We start from the raw sequence: 18,568 nt of genomic DNA on the forward strand, positions 1-18,568 counted from the left end.
AGATGCCGTCGCCAGAAAGTGAACAGCCTAAGAATCTCATACCAACGAACATTGAAACTTCCACCCGAAGCGGAACGAGAACGAACAAAACAAAGAAAATCAACGAGCGCACCCTCCACACCAGCACCAGACCTCGTCGAGAGGATCATCTCATAAACATCTCAGCTGCATGCGGCGCAAAGCAGCACGTCGGAGAGGAACAGCTCCGAGCAGAAAACTGCCCGAGCTTTGCGCCGGAGGAGCAGGCAGCCAGGCAGGTCCTGTGCAGCGACGCAGCTTCGAGCGACAGTCAAAAAACTCCATCCCAATCTAGCGTGTAACCTACTCAGCGCACCCCTCGCATTCATCACCGCGTCCATCCAGCTATCCCAGAACAGTACGCACATGACTGTGAGTGGACATGTCTCTGGCCACAGCCAAAGTAATTTCATTGATAGCAAACGGCCACCATCCTTCCGTGCGATCGTTGTGGGCCATAATGTCAGCAGGTTGATTTCCTTCCCGGTAAATATGAGTAATAATAAGCTGGAAATCTTGTAAAATCCGCAAGGTGTTCTGCCAAAGATTCATAAAACGCCAAGGAACATCTGAAGAGCGAGATTCAAGGAGTTTAACCACATACATAGAATCGGACTCAATCCATAACCTCAGCCAGTTCCTATCATGAGCCAAAGTGATAGCGGTGATAATCGCCAGAAGTTCCGCTTCAAAAGCGAAACCCACCCCTCCTTTGATATGAAAACAGCCACGAACCATCGCCCAATTATCCCGAAAGACACCGCCTGCTGCAATGATACCCGGTGCGCCCATAGCAGACCCATCCGTGTTAACTTTCATCCAATTATGAGTCGGAGGCTACCAATGCACCTCAATCATACGAGGAGGCGGTTTGGCTCTCTGCTGAATCCCAAGCCTTCTAGTAGTCAGATAGTCCGACCAAGAACTGTCAGTGGAGCCAATGTTATGAAAGTTGAACTCAATCTCCTTAAAGAACGATTTAACGAAAATCAGCACACGTTGAGCATCAAAGTGAATATTTTCGAAAATTTTCGAATTCCTAGCGTCCCAAATTTTCCAAAGCAAAGAAATAATGCCAGCTTTCCACAACGTAAGCAGCTGAGAACTGAAGGTAGTCGACCAAGCCAACACCAGAAAGGAATGAATGTCAAAGCACTCAATAAAATCCTCTTTATCAAACCAAACCAGGAATTCCCGCCAAATCGACTTCACCTTTGGACAGTTCCAAAAAATATGCGATATAAACTCGGCATTGCTCAAGCAAAGATAGCAACAATTAGGAGCAACCAGCCCTTGTCTGATAAGAATATCCATCGTGGGGAGTCTTCCATGAATCACCCTCCAGCAGAGAATAGAACGTCGCATCGGGATGTAAGATTCCCAGATCCATTTTCCCCAGTGCACCTCAGGGAACCGATGGCAACGGTGAGAAAAAGCTAAAGAAGCCGAAACATCTCCTTTAATGGAATGTTTCCAGAACCTGACGTCAGCATCCCCACTCATCGGGAGAAGCAAAATATCAGCAACAATATCAGGAAAGCGATTCACAAAGGCAGCAGAGAAGTGCCAGACGCCATCAAAGAAGTAATCAGTCACCGGGAAGTTCAGGAACTCATGCATGAAAAACGGGATATGCAATTTATCAATCAACTTATATCCAAGCCAGTCGTCTTTCCAGAAGTAAGTGCAATCACCTCGACCTGCACACGAATAAGAATCCTCCACCAGATGGTTCACCTCTTCCTTTATGCCAAGCCAAACAGAAGAGTTGGCAATGTTATTCTTCGCATACCCATAGATCGTAAGATAGCGAGATCGCATAACCTTATGGGCCCAATCTACCCCTTTAATCATCTTCCAAGCAAGTTTCATGAGATAAGATTGATTCATCAAAGTGAACGATCGAACCCCCAGTCCACCCTCTTCCCAAGGTGAACAGGTTCGACCCCAACTGACCGAGCAGCTCGGGCGTTGCTCTGTATTACCAGTCCACACAAAGTTTCTGCACTTCCTATCCAAGGAGTGAAGAAGAGATTTGGGCCACTTGTAGATCATCATAGAGTGAACAATCGAGCTTTGAATCACTGATTTAACAAGACAAAGCCGGCCAGCAATGGAAAGCTGAAGGCCTTTCCATCTAGCAAACTTCTGAACAATCCGGTCGAATAAGGGCATAAAATAAGAAGCTCGAGGGCGACCAACAAAGATAGGGACCCCCAAATAAGTCATCGGGAGATTGCCAACTGAAAAGCCAAGAGCACGGTGGATCTGACGTCTCCTGTCAGTGGGGACACGACGGGCGAAGAAAAGGTTAGACTTTTCCTGATTGCAGCTCTGCCCGGAGAGGCTCCCGTAGTAATAAAAAATTTCCTGAATTTTCCTCGCATTACGAACAGTCGCACGACAGAATAAGAGGACATTGTCCGTGTAAAAGAGATGGGTCGGGAAGAGGGTCGACCGACTAAAACTCATAGGCTTCAGGTGTCCCGACTCCACACAGCTGTTGATTAAGAAACCCAGCACGTCTTCAGCAATCCCAAATAAAATAGGAGATAAAGGATCTCCTTGTCTAACACCCCTGGAGCAAGGAAAATAACCCGTGAGCCGGCCGTTGTAAAGAATAGAGAGTCTAGCAGAACTAAAAATGATCGACACCCAATTAATAAAGGTCTCGTGATAGCCATTAGCTCTAAGAACTTGAAAAATGAATTCCCAGCGAATAGTGTCAAAAGCTTTCCGAATGTCAATTTTACAAGCCATGTTGATGCCATTGTTTGTGCGCTCCATGCAATGAAATCCCTCAGAACCGAGCATAGTACAGTCATGGATATTTCTGCCTTTTATAAAACCAAATTGATTCGGCAAGACGTGCGAAGCAGCGACCGAGCTAAGGCGGGAGGCCAAAATCTTTGAAATGATTTTGAAGAAAAAATTCGAAAGAACAATTGGCCTAAGATCCCCCACAACCGAAATAGTCTCCTTTTTCGGGATAAGAATCATAGTGCTTGCATTGCACCCACTAGGCAGATAAGAATGAGTGAAAAAACGCTGAACAGCTTGAGTAACGTCCAATTTAATGATCTGCCAACACTTATGGAAGAACAAGCCAGAAAAACCATCAGGCCCGGGGGCGCTATTCGCATCCATGTCAAAGATAGCTGTCGCAATTTCACCTTCATCCGGGATCGCAGTGAGAAGCCTATTTTGAATTTCGGAAATACACGGCTGGATCAGCGCGTCAATTTCAATCTGATCAGCAGGAGGGCTGCCATCATCAGAGAAAAGGGACGAAAAATGGTTGACAATATGCTGCTCAATAACGTTCTGGTTATACTCATCATCCCCATTAATATTCAATCTAGTAATCGAAACACTGCGTTTTCTAAACTTGGCAAGTCTATGAAAGAACGCCGTATTTCTATCCCCATCCATGAGCCACGAAGCTCGACTTTTCTGCTGGAACAGGTTGCTTTTCCTGGTAAGAGCAACGTTGATCTCAGCTTCAATCCTAATTTTCTCCTCGAATAACTCATCAGTGTACCCAATCTCCGATATTATAGACTGAACAATCTTCAGAAGTTGCTGCCCATCTGCCAAAGCTCGGTCAAAATTACCAAAGACCTCCTTGTTCCAAACCCAAAGCTCGACGCGAAGCCGTTTCAGCTTTTGCATGACACGAATGATAGGACAGGGAGAAGCGATCAGGGCCGTCCACGAGGCTTTGACCATGCCCATGAAAGAAGGGTGAAGAATCCACATGTTGAGAAACTGAAACTGTCTTCTCGCCGCAGGAGCGAAGTTCTTACATTGCAACACCAAGGGAGAATGATCCGAAGTGAGACGCGGGAGAACGGAAGTGACGATGGAGTCCCATAAAGAGGCAAATCCTTGAGAAAATAAAGCTCTGTCAAGCACTGATTCCACATGATGAGGTAAAAATCTGCGTCCCGACCAAGTGAAACGCAAACCTTCCGTTGGAGATTCAATGAGATGTGATTCATTAATAAAGTTACAGAAATCCCAGCACGATCCGCGGGGCGGCATAACAGTGCTGATTCGTTCATGAGCCCCTTTGATGGCATTGAAATCCCCAATGATGATAGTGTTAGCAGTGATAAGGCTAAGAATATCGGCCCAGAGCTCACGACGTGGAATTTGATCATTGGAACCATGAACGATCCCAATTCTAAATTGAAAAGAATTCCAAAAACAGTCAACCACGACAATCTGATCAGAAGAAAAAACAACCGTGGAAATCACAGACGGATGAGACAAAACCCAGATATTCGAACATCTCGGAGCTCTGCAATTTTGATGAACCGGGATGAGATTTAAAGAATTCCAAAAAGAATGACAAACTCTATGAAAAGCCGTTTTAGGCTCGATCAAACCTAAAATAATGGGGGAGAAAGAACTGCAATGTTCTTTTAGCAAACGCTTGGATTCATCCGACACCCCGCGGATGTTCCATGCAATAACATTCATGTGGAATGTTGTGAGTGAGTGGAGGAAGCATCGCTTCTTTCCACTTCGGAAGCCCAACTTTCCTTAGCCACGTTATCCATAGCTACAATGCTAGCTCTCGAGCTGTTTTCAATGACAAAATCACGCGCTTTGAACCCCGTATCAGTTGAGTGCCGCAGACGGCTCTTGATGCTATCACGAGTTTCTTTATTCAGCTCAGTAACCTTTTTATCTTCGGTCTGGGCAGCCTTGGCCGCTAAAGCTTGTTTCGAAGGTCTACCTCTTTTCTTTGGCGGAGATCCTACTTTCATAGGAGCTTTGGCGATAGCTAGAATTTGCTCCAAACGCTTAGCTTTCATCGCATTCTCGATAGCCACAGCCTCGGCACCATTCGCTTCCAGAAATTTGTTCCCGTCTATCAATCCTAGAACCTCTGTATCCTCATTCCTGAGTTTCCCATCAGATTCCATAATTAGCTCATCATCAACTTCTTCCTCATCTTCTGATGATCCATTCTCTTGCTCAGATAAATTAACAAGTTGCTTAGAGACCTCCGTTGCAATCTGCTCTTCCCTGCTTTTCAAAATCTCGAATCTGTTTCCTGAGTTTTGTTTAGAATTCTCGATGACAACCGGTATAGAATTTCCAACAGTGGTGCTCGGCCTTTGCTGGTGTTGAGTCTGGTCGTGAACAGCATCTTCCTCTCTCGTTAAATTCTGGACTATTTCCTCTTCCACTTGTTCATTTGCTGTAGTTGGCTGCCAAACCTTGGCAGAGACAGGTTGCTTGTGGACAGCCGCAACTTCTTCCCTTTGCTTTCCTTTGCGGCACTTTCCGGAGTATGTCCTGTTTGTTTACACCTGGAACAATAAAAAGGTAAGTATTCATAAGAAAACTCAACATGAAAAGACATTTCTCCCCCATCAATAAGCAGCGAAGTAGGAAGAGTTTGTGACATATCTAGCTCCACCAATAAACGAGCATATTGGCCAAAATCCCTTTGCGCAGTTGCCCCATCAATTTTAAGTGGATGTCCCACAAATCTAGCAATGCCCGTCAGAATTTCTGCATGCCAGTATTCAATCGGTAGATAGTGAATCCTGACCCACACGTTAGCGAGCGAGGAGTGCTCTTTAAACGGATCAAAGTTTTTGCTCCATTCCCTCAGACGAAGCAATCCACCAAAAGCTTCCCAGACGAGTTTCTGTTTAACTCTAGCTTTGTCTTCAGCCGCAGAGAAAACCATAGTATAATACCCTTTGCCAATCGGGATTAGTTTCCATGAAGCCCCAATACCCCAAATTCGCTGTAGTTCGTTCTTGACCGCAAGCGCTGGCCTAGGTTTATCTCCTTGTTTGAGGAGAATGCGTCCTGTAAGGGCGTTAGCAAAGTCTGCCCTTTCTTTCAGCAGCAGTTCCTTAGGAGGTTTGAACGTGAAGGACTGACCTTCTTTCGTGGGTCGCAAGGCTTGGAACCGATGGGCAGGAACGTCAGGTCTTTTAGGCGTACGGTTAGTAGCCATGTCTGCATATGATCGGACGTTGTTTTCTCCATCCAAAACAATCTTAGAATTCCCTCGTGAAGAGTCGCGATCAAGGTTAATCACTTCCTTTCCTCCAATAAGCTTCGCAGAAGCCGAATCTGCTTCAGTTGCAGTCACCGAGATGACCGGTGCAGACACCACCACTGCACCAGTTGACGTAGATTTCAAGCTTTCATGCCCATGTTTTGCAGATTGCGTAGGTCGAGAGAAATTAGACGAGACCGGCGGAAGGTTAAGACCACCACCAGTACCGCGAAGGTAAGAATTTTCGGCTTCAGCCATCGGCCGGCGATCAGAAGAAGAAGAAAGTTATTGCGGGGAAGCTAGGGTTAGGGTTCGCCTCATGCTCTCGTCACTCATACTTCTCAAGAAGAGGGAATTGTAAAATTTTAACAAACAGAAAGAAAATAGAATATTTTAAAATTTTAATAATTTATTTGTTTTAAATTTATTTTTAATAATTTTTATACCATATTAAATATTTTGTTACAAACTTAAACATAAGATGCTTATTAAATATTTCTTCATATATAAATTAAATTTGATATTATTTAGAAAAGTATTAAAATTGTAAAAGAAAAAAGAGATGAAAAATAATGAAAAAAATGATGGGAGAAGAGAGAGAAAAAATGGTGGGAAAAAATGGAGGTAGAAAACTCCTCTTTTATACTCCCTACGTCCACGAAAGAACTTCCTATTTTTCCTTTTTGGGACGTCCATAAAAGAATTTCCTACCTATTTTTGGACTATACCCCCCCACTTATAATCCTTTTACTTTTCACTTTTCACTTTTCACAACTACCAATATTAATTATAACACATTTTCACCACTCCTAATACACTCAACTACCTTTTATCCACTCTCAATACACTCAATAATATTTTTTCTTAAAATCCGTGCCACTCCCTCCTAGGAAGTTCTTTCATGGACGGGGGGAGTATATTATATAAATTATAATTAAAAAAAATGAATTTCTTAATTTTGTGAAAGAAATTGTTTGTTTACGGATTTAATTGTAATACTTAATGAACTTTGGGGTGTTAATTGCTATCAACGTTAGATTAGGGGCTTAAGTGTAGTCGGGGTGGTAACGTTAGAGGTGTTTTTGCATATTAACCCAATCATGAATTGAACGTTGGCGCTTTTTTACAATTAAGAAATACTAAAACGTAAAGAAAACTAAATTTGAAATAATCTAGAAGAAGTCTACTTTTGTGAATCATATTCTATATTAGAGAATGACGGCATAGTTGGAATAAAGATTGTGAGAGAGAAATTTAATTTATAAATCATGAAGAATGAAATAATACCAAATTTTGCACAACGTCACTTTTGGACAACGTCATGTATGAGATGTTGGTTGATGGTTATTTACAGGGTGGGGATATGCCTAACCCCTCACCCTAGGGTCTTAAAAAAAACAAAAAAAAAAAAAAACAAATTTTGCCACTATATTAGAACATAACACATTAGAGCATCTCCAATGGGTGGGTCTTAGAAGGTGGTCCCCACCTAAGACCCACCCCTCTCCAATGGTGAGGTCTTCATTTGGGTCTAAAATCTTCATTTCCACCAAAAATCCAATTTCAACACAATTTTGCCCAAATGTTTAATTTTCATTGAAAATAAAATTAAACATTACATTAAAATAAACAACATAATTTAAATTACTTAATTCAAATACAATAATAAAAAATAGAATTACAATAATTTTCTAGTGGTCAACCGGACCAAATCGAGACCAAATGTGCTCCTTCAAGTCTAAAGTGAGGCGAGCATGCATTTCCGCGTCTCGTATGGATGCTTCGCGTGCGACATATTGGCGAAACTCCGGCGGAGCCCCTCTGTGTGGACGAGCTGCGGCAGAGCTACTCGAAGCTTCATCATTGCTCTCGTCTGCCCATTTTATAGCATGGTCACCTTCGTCTTGGACGATCATATTGTGCAAAATTATGCACGTGAACATGATGTCGCTGAACTCCGCCTTGCTCCAAAGACACACTGGTCCTTTGATGATAGCCCACTGAGCTTGAAGAACACCGAATGCTCGTTCAATATCCTTGCGAGCAGCTTCCTGCATCACCTTGAATCTCTTGCTTTTCTCGTCTATATGATGTGTAGGACTCTTCACGAACATAGGCCAATTGGGGTAGATACCGTTAGTCAAGTAGTATCCCTTCTGATAGAAAGAATTGTTGACTTGAAACGTGACCGGTGGAGCCCTTCCTTCGAGTTGATCGTGAAACAACGTCGAAGAGTTAAGCACGTTGATGTCGTTGTTTGCACCAGGAGTCCCAAAGAATGCGTGCCAGATCCATAAATCTTGGGAGGCGACAGCTTCAAGGATTATAGTCGATCGGCTCCCCCTGATCAACTCGAGTGTATGCTTCGTGCCATGCCACTGGACAATTCTTCCACGCCCAGTGCATGCAATCAAGACTTCCAAGCATTCCCGGGAAGCTGTGTTTCGCCTCGTGCATTGCCATGAGCCTTTGGCAGTCGGCAGGGGGTTGGTCTCCTCAAGTACTCCGTGTCGAAGCGTAGGATGACCACCGCACAGAAGCGGCCCATGCAATCCAACGAAGTAGACTCCGCAATCCGTAGGTACTCGTCGTACTGGTCAGCTGCTCCACCATTTGCTAGCATACGAATAGCAACCGTGCATTTCTGCAACGGTGTGAAGCCGGGTCTCCCTGTAGCATCCTCTCGTTGTTGGAAGTATGGATCTGACTACACCTCGTAGGCGATGCGCAAAAATAAAGGACGACGCATACGAAATCGGCGCCGAAAATAGCATCGGTGTAGACCAGATTTTCTGCAAAATAATCCTCGTACAATCGTAAAGCTCCGGCTTCACGGTCCCGACGAATGTACGCTTTCTTGGTCAGCCTTCTTCAAGGGCGTGGTTGATCCGGTTCCGGTTCAGCAATAGCTTCAACAATTTGATAAAATTGATGAAGGAATTGGTCGAATTTTTGGATGTGTTCCTCGTCGGCGCCACTTGATGTAGATGAAGACATTTTGTAGAGATAATTTGAAGGAGATGAAGATTAATTTTTGAAGTGATTTGAAAGTGAATGAGAGGAAGTATATATAGATAATCAAAATTAAAAAAAAATACAAAAATTCGATTTTAGCCGTTGCTAAACACGCGCAAAGCAACGGTCCAAAATCTGATACCCCTTTAAAATTTGAAACGGTCGATTTTTTTTTTTTTTTTAACCAGCGCGTGCTAAACACGTGCCAGCCTTCTTCCGCCTTCGGCCCGGATCTCTAGCTCGACCCCGCGTCGATGCCGCGCAGGTCTCGCCTCCAGCCGGATCGACCCCTCCCTTCGACCTTGCCATTGGAGCTGCTCTTAAAGCAAGAAATTAACACTATCGTCTACATGAGGGAAGAACCACATATAAAGGTTATTTTATATATTGATACGTACATTTATGTACAATAAAATTAGGGTGTATAGTTTTTCAAAATTTTAATTTCCAGTGATAAATATTAACATTACATAACAATAATTATTTATTTTTGTACTAACAGGTTACTATTAAATAGTGAAATTAATAGTTGGACACAATTAGACACAATAAACTTTGGAACAAATTATCTTATCCTCAACTGTAACACACGAGATCCTATGTCCCACTTTTGGTGTCTTACTCTCAGTCTTTTATAATTTTAATCATTATTTCTTAAATGTTAATTTATTTAGTGTGGTTTTAAGATAACTAATTGACATTTATAAATTACATTGGGGTTTATAATTATTTTTTATATTTATTTTTCAAATTTTGAATTAGTAATTGATAATGAGGGATACTTGATTAAAAAAAATAGAGGGTATAGAAGTTTTTAAAATTTTATTTAATTTCTAGTGATATATATTAACTAGAGCTTAATATATAATAATTAATTAATTAAATTTAGGCTTTATATAACTTATTATATAATAATAATTTTATTTTTATATTAAATAGTTATAAAACAATAATAAACCGTGGCACAAAGAATAACATTATATTTCATTTTATATGTTTTTAATTCATGCCTTTCAATTATGTAGAATGACAACAAAGTTGAAATTTATAGAGAAAGCAAATTTTGCTACCAAGTTAATTATGCATGTGATGGAATCGTGCAAATAAGAAATTGACCAATAGAAGACGAGAACAATAATTGAGACGGTTTTGTTGGACTGGAAAAGGGGTATTCATGTCATCATGTGCGTAGATGCATGTTTTGAACTATAAATATAGGAGATTGCTCACTCAATATTTCACTACACTACCAAAGAGAAATTAAATTACCAAAGAGTATTGATACGTAGATTGAGTTCATTACATGATCATGAAGACATCGAGAGTTGAGTTTTTGGTATTTTTCACCATTCTTGTTAGTTCTTCGTTGTTAGCGGAAGCATACGATCCTGATCCATTGCAGGATTTTTGCATTGCAGTCAATGACACTGAAGCTACAGGTAACGAATATGAATATATAATTAATTTTGGGTGTTTATTAATTTTTTGCAATTGAAATAATTAAAGATTTTGATTTGATTATGATCAGTATTTGTGAACGGGAAGATTTGCAAAGACCCAAAGAGCGTGACAGCAGACGACTTGTATTACGCGGGAGCGTTGAATGAGTCGAGACAAGTAACAAATTCTCTAGGGACACAAATAACGTTGGTATACGACGAGGTCCTAGCAGGCCTTAACACTCAGGGAGTGGCCATTGCACGTCTCGACTTCGATCTCAACGGCCTCAATCCGCCCCACGAGCATCCCCGTGGGTCGGAGATATTTCTGGTATTGGAAGGCACGCTCTACGCGGGTCTCATAAACTCCAACCCGGCCAACCCCAACGACAAGAACCCGCTCTTCGCCAAGGTCTTGAATGCTGGAGACATCTTCGTCTTCCCGCGGGGCTTGATTCATTTCCAGTATAACATCGGAAAAACCAAAGCAGTCGCCATTGCTGCTTTCAATAGCCAAAATCCAGGAGTCGTCACCATCGGTAAATCCATCTTCGGATCTGAGCCGTCCGTTCCTCCTCATATTCTCGCCAAAGCATTCCAACTTGATGATGATAAACTTGTCGAGCATCTGCAATCACTCACGTGGACCGGGAATGTCAATTAGTTCAATATAATGCATCAATAAATTAATTAATAAATATGGGTTAAATCTAATCAATAAAACCCCATCATGTATTCGATCTACTTGTATTCCATTTTCATCAATTGTTATATATGTCAACTACATGCTTTTATAAATCTACCTACGTGGTTTGTTATGCATTTGTTATTGTATAAGGGTGTGTTTGCTTTTTATCCTTCAAAAATGAAGGGATAACAAAAGTTTATGTCTTTAAAAAGTGAAGAATGGTTGAAACCTGCTTTAGTGAAAACAATTAAAGAGATTAAAAACTCTGAGGTAATTTTTAATTTGCCAGAATAATTGAAGTGAAAACAATTAAAGAGATTAGAAAATAATTATCTTTCAATTTATAGAGTGGAACTATATATGCAAAGGCGCAATAATTGATTTTCACCCTGAAGAAAAGCATAGGTCGTTGCTGGTCAACTTTAATCATAGCCGGAATTATTGCCGTGTGCAAATTACGATAAAATCAAAAGTTAATGTATTGTGGGACTATTTTTTAAGGTCATGTACGAAATGCAAATTCGGACAAACTTCGTGTATTTTACTGCCATTAACCTTAAAATATAATATGAGATAATTTTATGAAAATGTCATATTCAAAATTCAAATGCGTAATTTTGATATTTAATATTCGAAAGACTTTTATTTAATATTCTCCTCATTCTAGTAAGAGAGATTGGTATAAATTTTTATAATTGTAATTTAATATATCGTGATTGGATAAAAAGGATTTATAATAGGAGTAGTGTTAACAATAAATGAGTAAACATTTGATAAAAGTACATTTTTATTTCAGGCAAATGCTTCTGGTTCGGATGCAGAAGAAACCAAAGAATTTGTAGAATTGATACTAAAATAGATAACGGTACAGCCGGACAAAGTCTTGCTGATGGAGAATCTGTTGTGGTATTATCAGAATATATCCTTATACACGATGCAACTTATCCTATTGCAGCTATAGTGGAAAACACATACAATGACATCATGAATAATGCATTTGATCTAGAAATGTTTAAGAATAGAGCTATCTTGGCCCCCACCAATGAGATGGTTGATACGATCAATGATTACGTCATGTCTCTATATCTACCAAGGAAAGAGTTTACCTAAGTTCAGACAGTATTTGCAAAGAAGATGGACAAGTGGACCTCGATGAACAAGTATTCTATGTTGAATATCTCAACACAATCAAGTGTTCAGGATTGCCGAGTCATGAAATTAAATTGAAAGATGGATGCATAATCATGCTTATCAGAAATATTGATCCATCTAATGAGCTATGCAATGGCACTACGCTGATAGTAACTCAACTTGGGGAACGCGCAATTGAAGGCAAACTCATTTCAGGAAAAAATACGGGCAATAAGTTTCCCATAGCTAGAATGATTATGAGTCCATCCGATTTCACTAGATTTCCAATTCGGTTTCAAAGAAGGCAATTCCCTGTGAGTGTTTGTTTTGCTATGACAATAAATAAAAGTCAGGCACAATCTCTTTCAAATGTAGGATTATACCTACCAAAATCAATTTTTAGTCATGGGCAACTCTACGTGGCGATCTCAAGAGTCACTAAAAAGAGGTCTAAAAATTTTAGTATGTCATATGCAAGATAAAACAACTAACGTGGTGTATGATAAAATTTTCGATAGATTATGAGGTAATTGCAATTTTAATAATTTATTCAATCTTTAAAAGTTAAGTCATTAACGATATTATTTAAAATATTTTTTTTCTATTTTTTGTTTGGCTGATTTGATATGTGCTGATTGATACTGCAGAGGTTAGTACAACATTTGAAACTGGAGTGAGAATAAGCAAAAGAATTAGGATGAGACCTCTATAGTATTGGAAATGAGAGAGTTTCTTATACAGACGAGTTGAAGACAGTGGGTATATTTTTTTTGTCTCTCAGTCTTTTGTTGGAATTTAACATTTGATATCTTCGTACGTGATAGGCCTGATTTATGACTTCAAATCACGTTTTAAATCATTATCGCAACTTCTCTTTTAATATTTTTTGAATCAAAACTCTGCTTATATAGACATTTAATTTATGTTGATTTCAAATAAATATTACATCTTTTACTTTAAAAGAAATTCATTAAATACTATATCTTACTGAAAAAAATTCATCAAATAAAAAATATATTGAATAATTACAAATATTTATATTTTAATAGATCCCGGTCGATTTTGGACGGGTTACCGACTAGTCCTATTGTAAAGAAGATAAAGCAAACATAACTAATAGTATAATAAATGGAAATAAAATAGAATTTTGTCACCAATGATTCAACACGTACGAGATCAATTGTATTCAATAAAAGAGAAGGAATCTATATATGTTCCTTGGAAAGCTATTAAGCAAAAAGAAGACTCTAAATAAACTCCTCAGCCGCCTCCACGAGTTCTCTAGCCATCAATTTTGTTGATTGCCAAAAGTCATAGTAAAAGTAATTCCCCCCTCATCTCCTAATTATGATAAGCCGTCTTATTTCCATCAAACTAAATTCACGGGCCAAGAATTAAAGTTAATTAAACTCCAAGCCCATGAAATATCTCGCCACTTCTCAAAGTTGAAGTTTATAGAGAAAGCAAATTTTGCTACCTACTGTACTGGTTAATTATGTGATCGAGTCGTGCAAATGAAATTCACCAATACCAGACGACAACAATAATTGAGACGGCTTCGTTGGACTGGAAAAGATGCATGTTTTGAACTATAAATATAGGAGATTGCTCTCTCAATATTTCACTACACTACCAAAGAGAAATTAAATTACCAAAGAGTATTGATACGTAGATTGAGTTCATTACATGATCATGAAGACGTCGAGAGTTGAGTTTCTGGTATTTTTCACCATTCTTGTTAGTTCTTCGTTGTTAGCGGAAGCATACGATCCTAATCCATTGCAGGATTTCTGCATTGCAGTCAATGACACTGAAGCTGCAGGTAATGAATATGAATATATAATTAATTTTGAGTGTTTATTAATTTTTTGCAATTGAAATAATTAAAGATTTTGATTTGATTATGATCAGTATTTGTGAACGGGAAGATTTGCAAAGACCCAAAGAGCGTGACAGCAGACGACTTGTATTACGCGGGAGCGTTGAATGAGTCGAGACAAGTAACAAATTCTCTAGGGTCACAAATAACGTTGGTATACGACGAGGTCCTAGCAGGCCTTAACACTCAGGGAGTGGCCATTGCACGTCTCGACTTCGATCTCAACGGCCTCAATCCGCCCCACGAGCATCCCCGTGGGTCGGAGATATTTCTGGTATTGGAAGGCACGCTCTACGCGGGTCTCATAAACTCCAACCCGGCCAACCCCAACGACAAGAACCCGCTCTTCGCCAAGGTCTTGAATGCTGGAGACATCTTCGTCTTCCCGCGGGGCTTGATTCATTTCCAGTATAACATCGGAAAAACCAAAGCAGTCGCCATTGCTGCTTTCAATAGCCAAAATCCAGGAGTCGTCACCATCGGTAAATCCATCTTCGGATCTGAGCCGTCCGTTCCTCCTCATATTCTCGCCAAAGCATTCCAACTTGATGATGATAAACTTGTCGAGCATCTGCAATCACTCACGTGGACCGGGAACGTCAATTAGTTCAATATATATAATGCATCAATAAATTAATTAATAAATATGGGTTAAATCTAATCAATAAAAACCCATCATGTATTCGATCTACTTGTATTCCATTTTTCATTAATTAATTGTTGTGTCAACTGCATGCTTTTATAAATCTACCTACGTGGCTTGTTGTATTTTTGTACCTCATTTCTCCTCCCTCACCTCTCCACTTTCGGTTGACAAGAAGGAAGTAAGAGAAATACACAAGCTAGTACACCTCCCTATCTCTATACACTTTCAACTTTCTATCTTATCATTCACCATGTTTTTAAGCCATGCTTTTACTAGCTAAACAAGGGGTGATCATCTACATGCGTGACTTTACAAAAAAGGGGGAAAGGTCTATATGAGACATCTTCTCACCCCTCTGCCATGCACTACCTCAAATAGGGAAAAAGGTCACATCTCCATTCTCCTATACTCACCTACACGGCCACATCATGAGAAAAAACGAGAAAAGAAGCCATCTCTCTACCTCTACAACCACTACTTTGCAAGTTACTTCTAGTTCCCAACTCACCTTTTCAGCCATGTGAAGATAGATAATACATATCAATCTCCCTTACTCATTCCCTCATATCTCTAGTCAAGAAACAAGGAAAAGAAAACTCTCTCACTATCCTTGGAAATTTTCGGTTGTGCACTCCATTGGAGAAGAAGGAGCTCTTCTTCAAGCTTTCTCAAGGAGGGAAGCAAGCTCATCTCTTTTAGCCTAACTCCAACAAGAGGTCGCGCACTTTAATTGGAGAACGGGCTAAGGAGGCGACGAGGACCTGTTTTTAAGAAGACGTAGACAGGTGGGCTTTCTACATATAAACTAAAATCATATTATAGAATTGCTAAGACTTTATGCTTTATGAAATGAATTTAAATAATTGTCAATGCCTAAATGCTTTATGTTTTATTATTAATCGCCGATGTTAATCGAATTCGGATTCTGTATGGGACCGCAAATTCCATCGGAATTAGTGTACACCTTCGTGATCGTGAGTCATCTAGCGGGTTGGCCGATCACAGTGTTCGTAGAGGGAGGCCTCCCTCTCGGCACGAGTTACTGATATAGTCATTAATGATATAAAATGCCTGCGCAGGCTATTTATGAAAGAAATGATAATTATTTAGTAAATACGAGCCTTTAAAAGAAAACACTCTTATTTTACTACTTATGAAAGGCTTGATAATAAAATGATATGCATGTATTTAAATTTCGGCAAATGCGCACTAAGTACTCCCGTACTTAGCCCTGTATGTATTTATAAATGTGTAGGTTGAGCCGTGATCGGAGATGCAGTGTGCAAGCGAAGCTTTTGTCAATCTAGAATATTGTGAATCTCAGAGTAGAGTATATGTCTTCACACATATACTCGAATTACTATTTTTCGCTGTGAACACTGATTATGCTTAGGGATATTTTGTTGCAATGTCAACCCCCGTTATGTATTATTAACATATTACTCGAACTCGTTGACTATCTTTTGAATAATTATATGCACGGCCCCCTCGTGGTCTTCTTTGACATTTAGTTAAACACAACTATCTTCCTATTAAGTCGAGTCATCAAAGAGTCAAAACGCCCCTTTTCTAATCCCGCTCCTAAATCCCCTCCCCTAGTCACAGTTCCTGAATTCGTTATCCTTAGCAAAATGTGGTCGTAACAACTCTGATGTGATGTAACACTCCGCATTTTTACCTTATTATTATTAATAGTGTCGAGACGCTATTTAGAGAAACGAGATGAAGTTTCTCAATAGATTGAGATGTTAGAATTTTAGAATTTCGATGATGGAATTAGTGAGTGAATTACTCAAAGAAATTGAGATCAGATAGAGATCCTGATTGAATTGAGGAGAGATTATAGTTTCTGTTCCCGATTAAGATAGAATAATTATTATTTTTGAGATGGTTTATAGTGTTAAGAATTATGATGATACTTGACTAGAAATATAGTCGAGATGAATGAGTGAGAATCACTATAGAGAGAGGAGTCGAATTCATGAGACGATTAGATTGACGAAAGATTTTGTTTGATTTCGAGGTGTCGTTTGTGTGAGATTTATTTGATTGACTGTTACGTGACTACTTGATACATGTGTATTTTTGATTGAGTGATTTATGATTTTTCTGAGCATGATAGTACGCGAGATAATCTTAAAATTTATAACCAACGAGATTAGTTTAATCGGTGAGCAGAAATGTTACTATTGATATTATAATTTTTTTTTTCCTCCTAACGAATTGTTCTCGGAGTTTATTTTCTTGAGACTGATGCGAAGTGAATAATTATTTGTGCCCAAGTGTTATAATTATTTTGTGGTCACTTAAGTGCATAATGTGTAGTTTTGATTTAATTAGTGAGTGATTTATTAAATCAAATTTGCACTACACATTTACTACACTTTTTACTAAGCAAATTTTATCATTTACACTAATTATTACTCTTAACCTATGGTTAATAGTGCAAGTGGCCAAGTGGGAGCTTAGATAAGCTTTCTAATTAAATATTAAGAGAATTACTTGGAGACCAAGTATATTAGATTAAACAAAACACATTTCTCTCTCCTCCCTCCCCCATTTCTCACGCCCTCTCTCACTCTTTCTTCTCCCTCACTTCTTTCTCTCACTATCACCATTGTTGAGCAATTTCCAAGCTTCTAAGATCATTCCTACACCATAATCTTCACTAAAACCATGCATAAACTTCATATCCTTTGAATCAAGAGCAAGTTTCAAAGGAGTTTCAAGATTTAATCAAGAAAGTTTCTATATTTTCATCAAATCATTGAGTAAGTATTAGATCTACTTAGATCTAGTAATGTTTGAGTTGTATATGTGTGTATATGGATAGATCTAACAAGAAATCACCACCTTATTATTTCTTGCAAATTTTTGAAAATTAGGGTTCTTACCCTTCAATTTTTTTTTTCTTTTCTTAAATTGAGATCATATTTATGCTATTGGGATCCTATTTAGTAATTTTTTATATGCAAAGAATGAATTTAAATTGATATGTGAATTTTTGAATAAGTTAGTTTAGGTGAAATTGGGAATTTTTGAATTTGAGGATTTAATGATGAGTTGATGATTGATATGAGCTTATGAGGTTGCTAATGTGATGTTTGATGGATTAGATTGATGATTGAGATGGATTGATGAGTTTGGATGCGAGTTAGTTTGAGGATAATTAGGTATATTTGCTTCTATGCTTCAATTTGTTAATTGATGAGTTATTTGTGTAATTAAGTGATCTAATTTGATAATTTTAAAGTTTGATTGGTGATTTAAGCATGATTAAAGATATTCAAAAAAGTTAGTTTGCTAAAATTGGGACTTTGTGATTTATATATTAAATGCTTAAATTGGCCATGAATAATGGATTAAAAGCACGATGAGACTAATTATTAATGATCAATTTGGTTAATTGTTGATTATGTGTAAACTTGCTTGAGTTTTGTTTGTTAGAATTTGGGTACTTTTATTTTATAAGGTCAATATTTGAATTTATAGTGTTTATATGCTAATTGGGATTTATAAAGAATTATAGCATAATTTATTTGAGTAATGATGTTGAATTGTGAAAGTTCCCCGAGTTTAGTTTGCGCGTATGTAAAGGATCTTCCCTATATGATGAATTATCAAGAATTTTCCGATGAAGAAGTCCAACATTTAGTTTGTCAAGAATGTTATAAAATGGGATTACTTGTTTATGTGAATTATTTTTCAATAATTGGTATAA

At 38.8% G+C, this 18,568-nt stretch overlaps 4 protein-coding genes across 4 annotated transcripts; 2 read left to right on the forward strand and 2 right to left on the reverse strand.

Annotated features, from left to right (window-relative positions):
• Nucleotides 1–363: 363 nt before the first annotated feature.
• On the reverse strand, nucleotides 364–810 carry LOC131023449 (uncharacterized). The gene has a single exon (XM_057953009.1). It carries the CDS (start codon nucleotides 808–810, stop codon nucleotides 364–366), a length of 447 nt encoding a protein of 148 aa, XP_057808992.1.
• Nucleotides 811–7,740: 6,930 nt separating this feature from the next.
• LOC131023582 (uncharacterized) lies at nucleotides 7,741–8,672 on the reverse strand. The gene is made up of 2 exons (XM_057953150.1): nucleotides 8,554–8,672; nucleotides 7,741–8,437 (listed from the first exon to the last, which is right to left on the reverse strand). The coding sequence occupies exons 1-2, from the start codon at nucleotides 8,670–8,672 to the stop codon at nucleotides 7,741–7,743; spliced, it is 816 nt and encodes a 271-aa protein (XP_057809133.1).
• Nucleotides 8,673–10,095: 1,423 nt separating this feature from the next.
• On the forward strand, nucleotides 10,096–11,301 carry LOC131006657 (germin-like protein subfamily 1 member 11). Its single transcript, XM_057933821.1, has 2 exons — nucleotides 10,096–10,503; nucleotides 10,593–11,301. The coding sequence occupies exons 1-2, from the start codon at nucleotides 10,368–10,370 to the stop codon at nucleotides 11,165–11,167; spliced, it is 711 nt and encodes a 236-aa protein (XP_057789804.1). The 5' UTR covers nucleotides 10,096–10,367; the 3' UTR covers nucleotides 11,168–11,301.
• Nucleotides 11,302–13,856: 2,555 nt separating this feature from the next.
• LOC131006658 (germin-like protein subfamily 1 member 11) lies at nucleotides 13,857–14,969 on the forward strand. Its single transcript, XM_057933822.1, has 2 exons — nucleotides 13,857–14,144; nucleotides 14,234–14,969. Exons 1-2 carry the CDS (start codon nucleotides 14,009–14,011, stop codon nucleotides 14,806–14,808), a joined length of 711 nt encoding a protein of 236 aa, XP_057789805.1. The 5' UTR covers nucleotides 13,857–14,008; the 3' UTR covers nucleotides 14,809–14,969.
• Nucleotides 14,970–18,568: the final 3,599 nt, after the last annotated feature.

Source organism: Salvia miltiorrhiza, chromosome 1, assembly GCF_028751815.1.
Source record: "Salvia miltiorrhiza cultivar Shanhuang (shh) chromosome 1, IMPLAD_Smil_shh, whole genome shotgun sequence".
Lineage (NCBI taxonomy): Eukaryota > Viridiplantae > Streptophyta > Magnoliopsida > Lamiales > Lamiaceae > Salvia > Salvia miltiorrhiza.

Coding starts and splice junctions, on each gene's coding strand:
- LOC131006658 (XM_057933822.1), top strand. CDS start 14,009: ATGATCATGAAGACGTCGAGAGTTGAGTTTCTGGTATTTTTCACCATT. Junction 14,145..14,233: donor CAATGACACTGAAGCTGCAG/GTAATGAATATG, acceptor GATTATGATCAG/TATTTGTGAACGGGAAGATT.
- LOC131023449 (XM_057953009.1), bottom strand. CDS start 810: ATGGGCGCACCGGGTATCATTGCAGCAGGCGGTGTCTTTCGGGATAAT.
- LOC131023582 (XM_057953150.1), bottom strand. CDS start 8,672: ATGCTAGCAAATGGTGGAGCAGCTGACCAGTACGACGAGTACCTACGG. Junction 8,438..8,553: donor ATCCTACGCTTCGACACGGA/GTACTTGAGGAG, acceptor TGGGCGTGGAAG/AATTGTCCAGTGGCATGGCA.
- LOC131006657 (XM_057933821.1), top strand. CDS start 10,368: ATGATCATGAAGACATCGAGAGTTGAGTTTTTGGTATTTTTCACCATT. Junction 10,504..10,592: donor CAATGACACTGAAGCTACAG/GTAACGAATATG, acceptor GATTATGATCAG/TATTTGTGAACGGGAAGATT.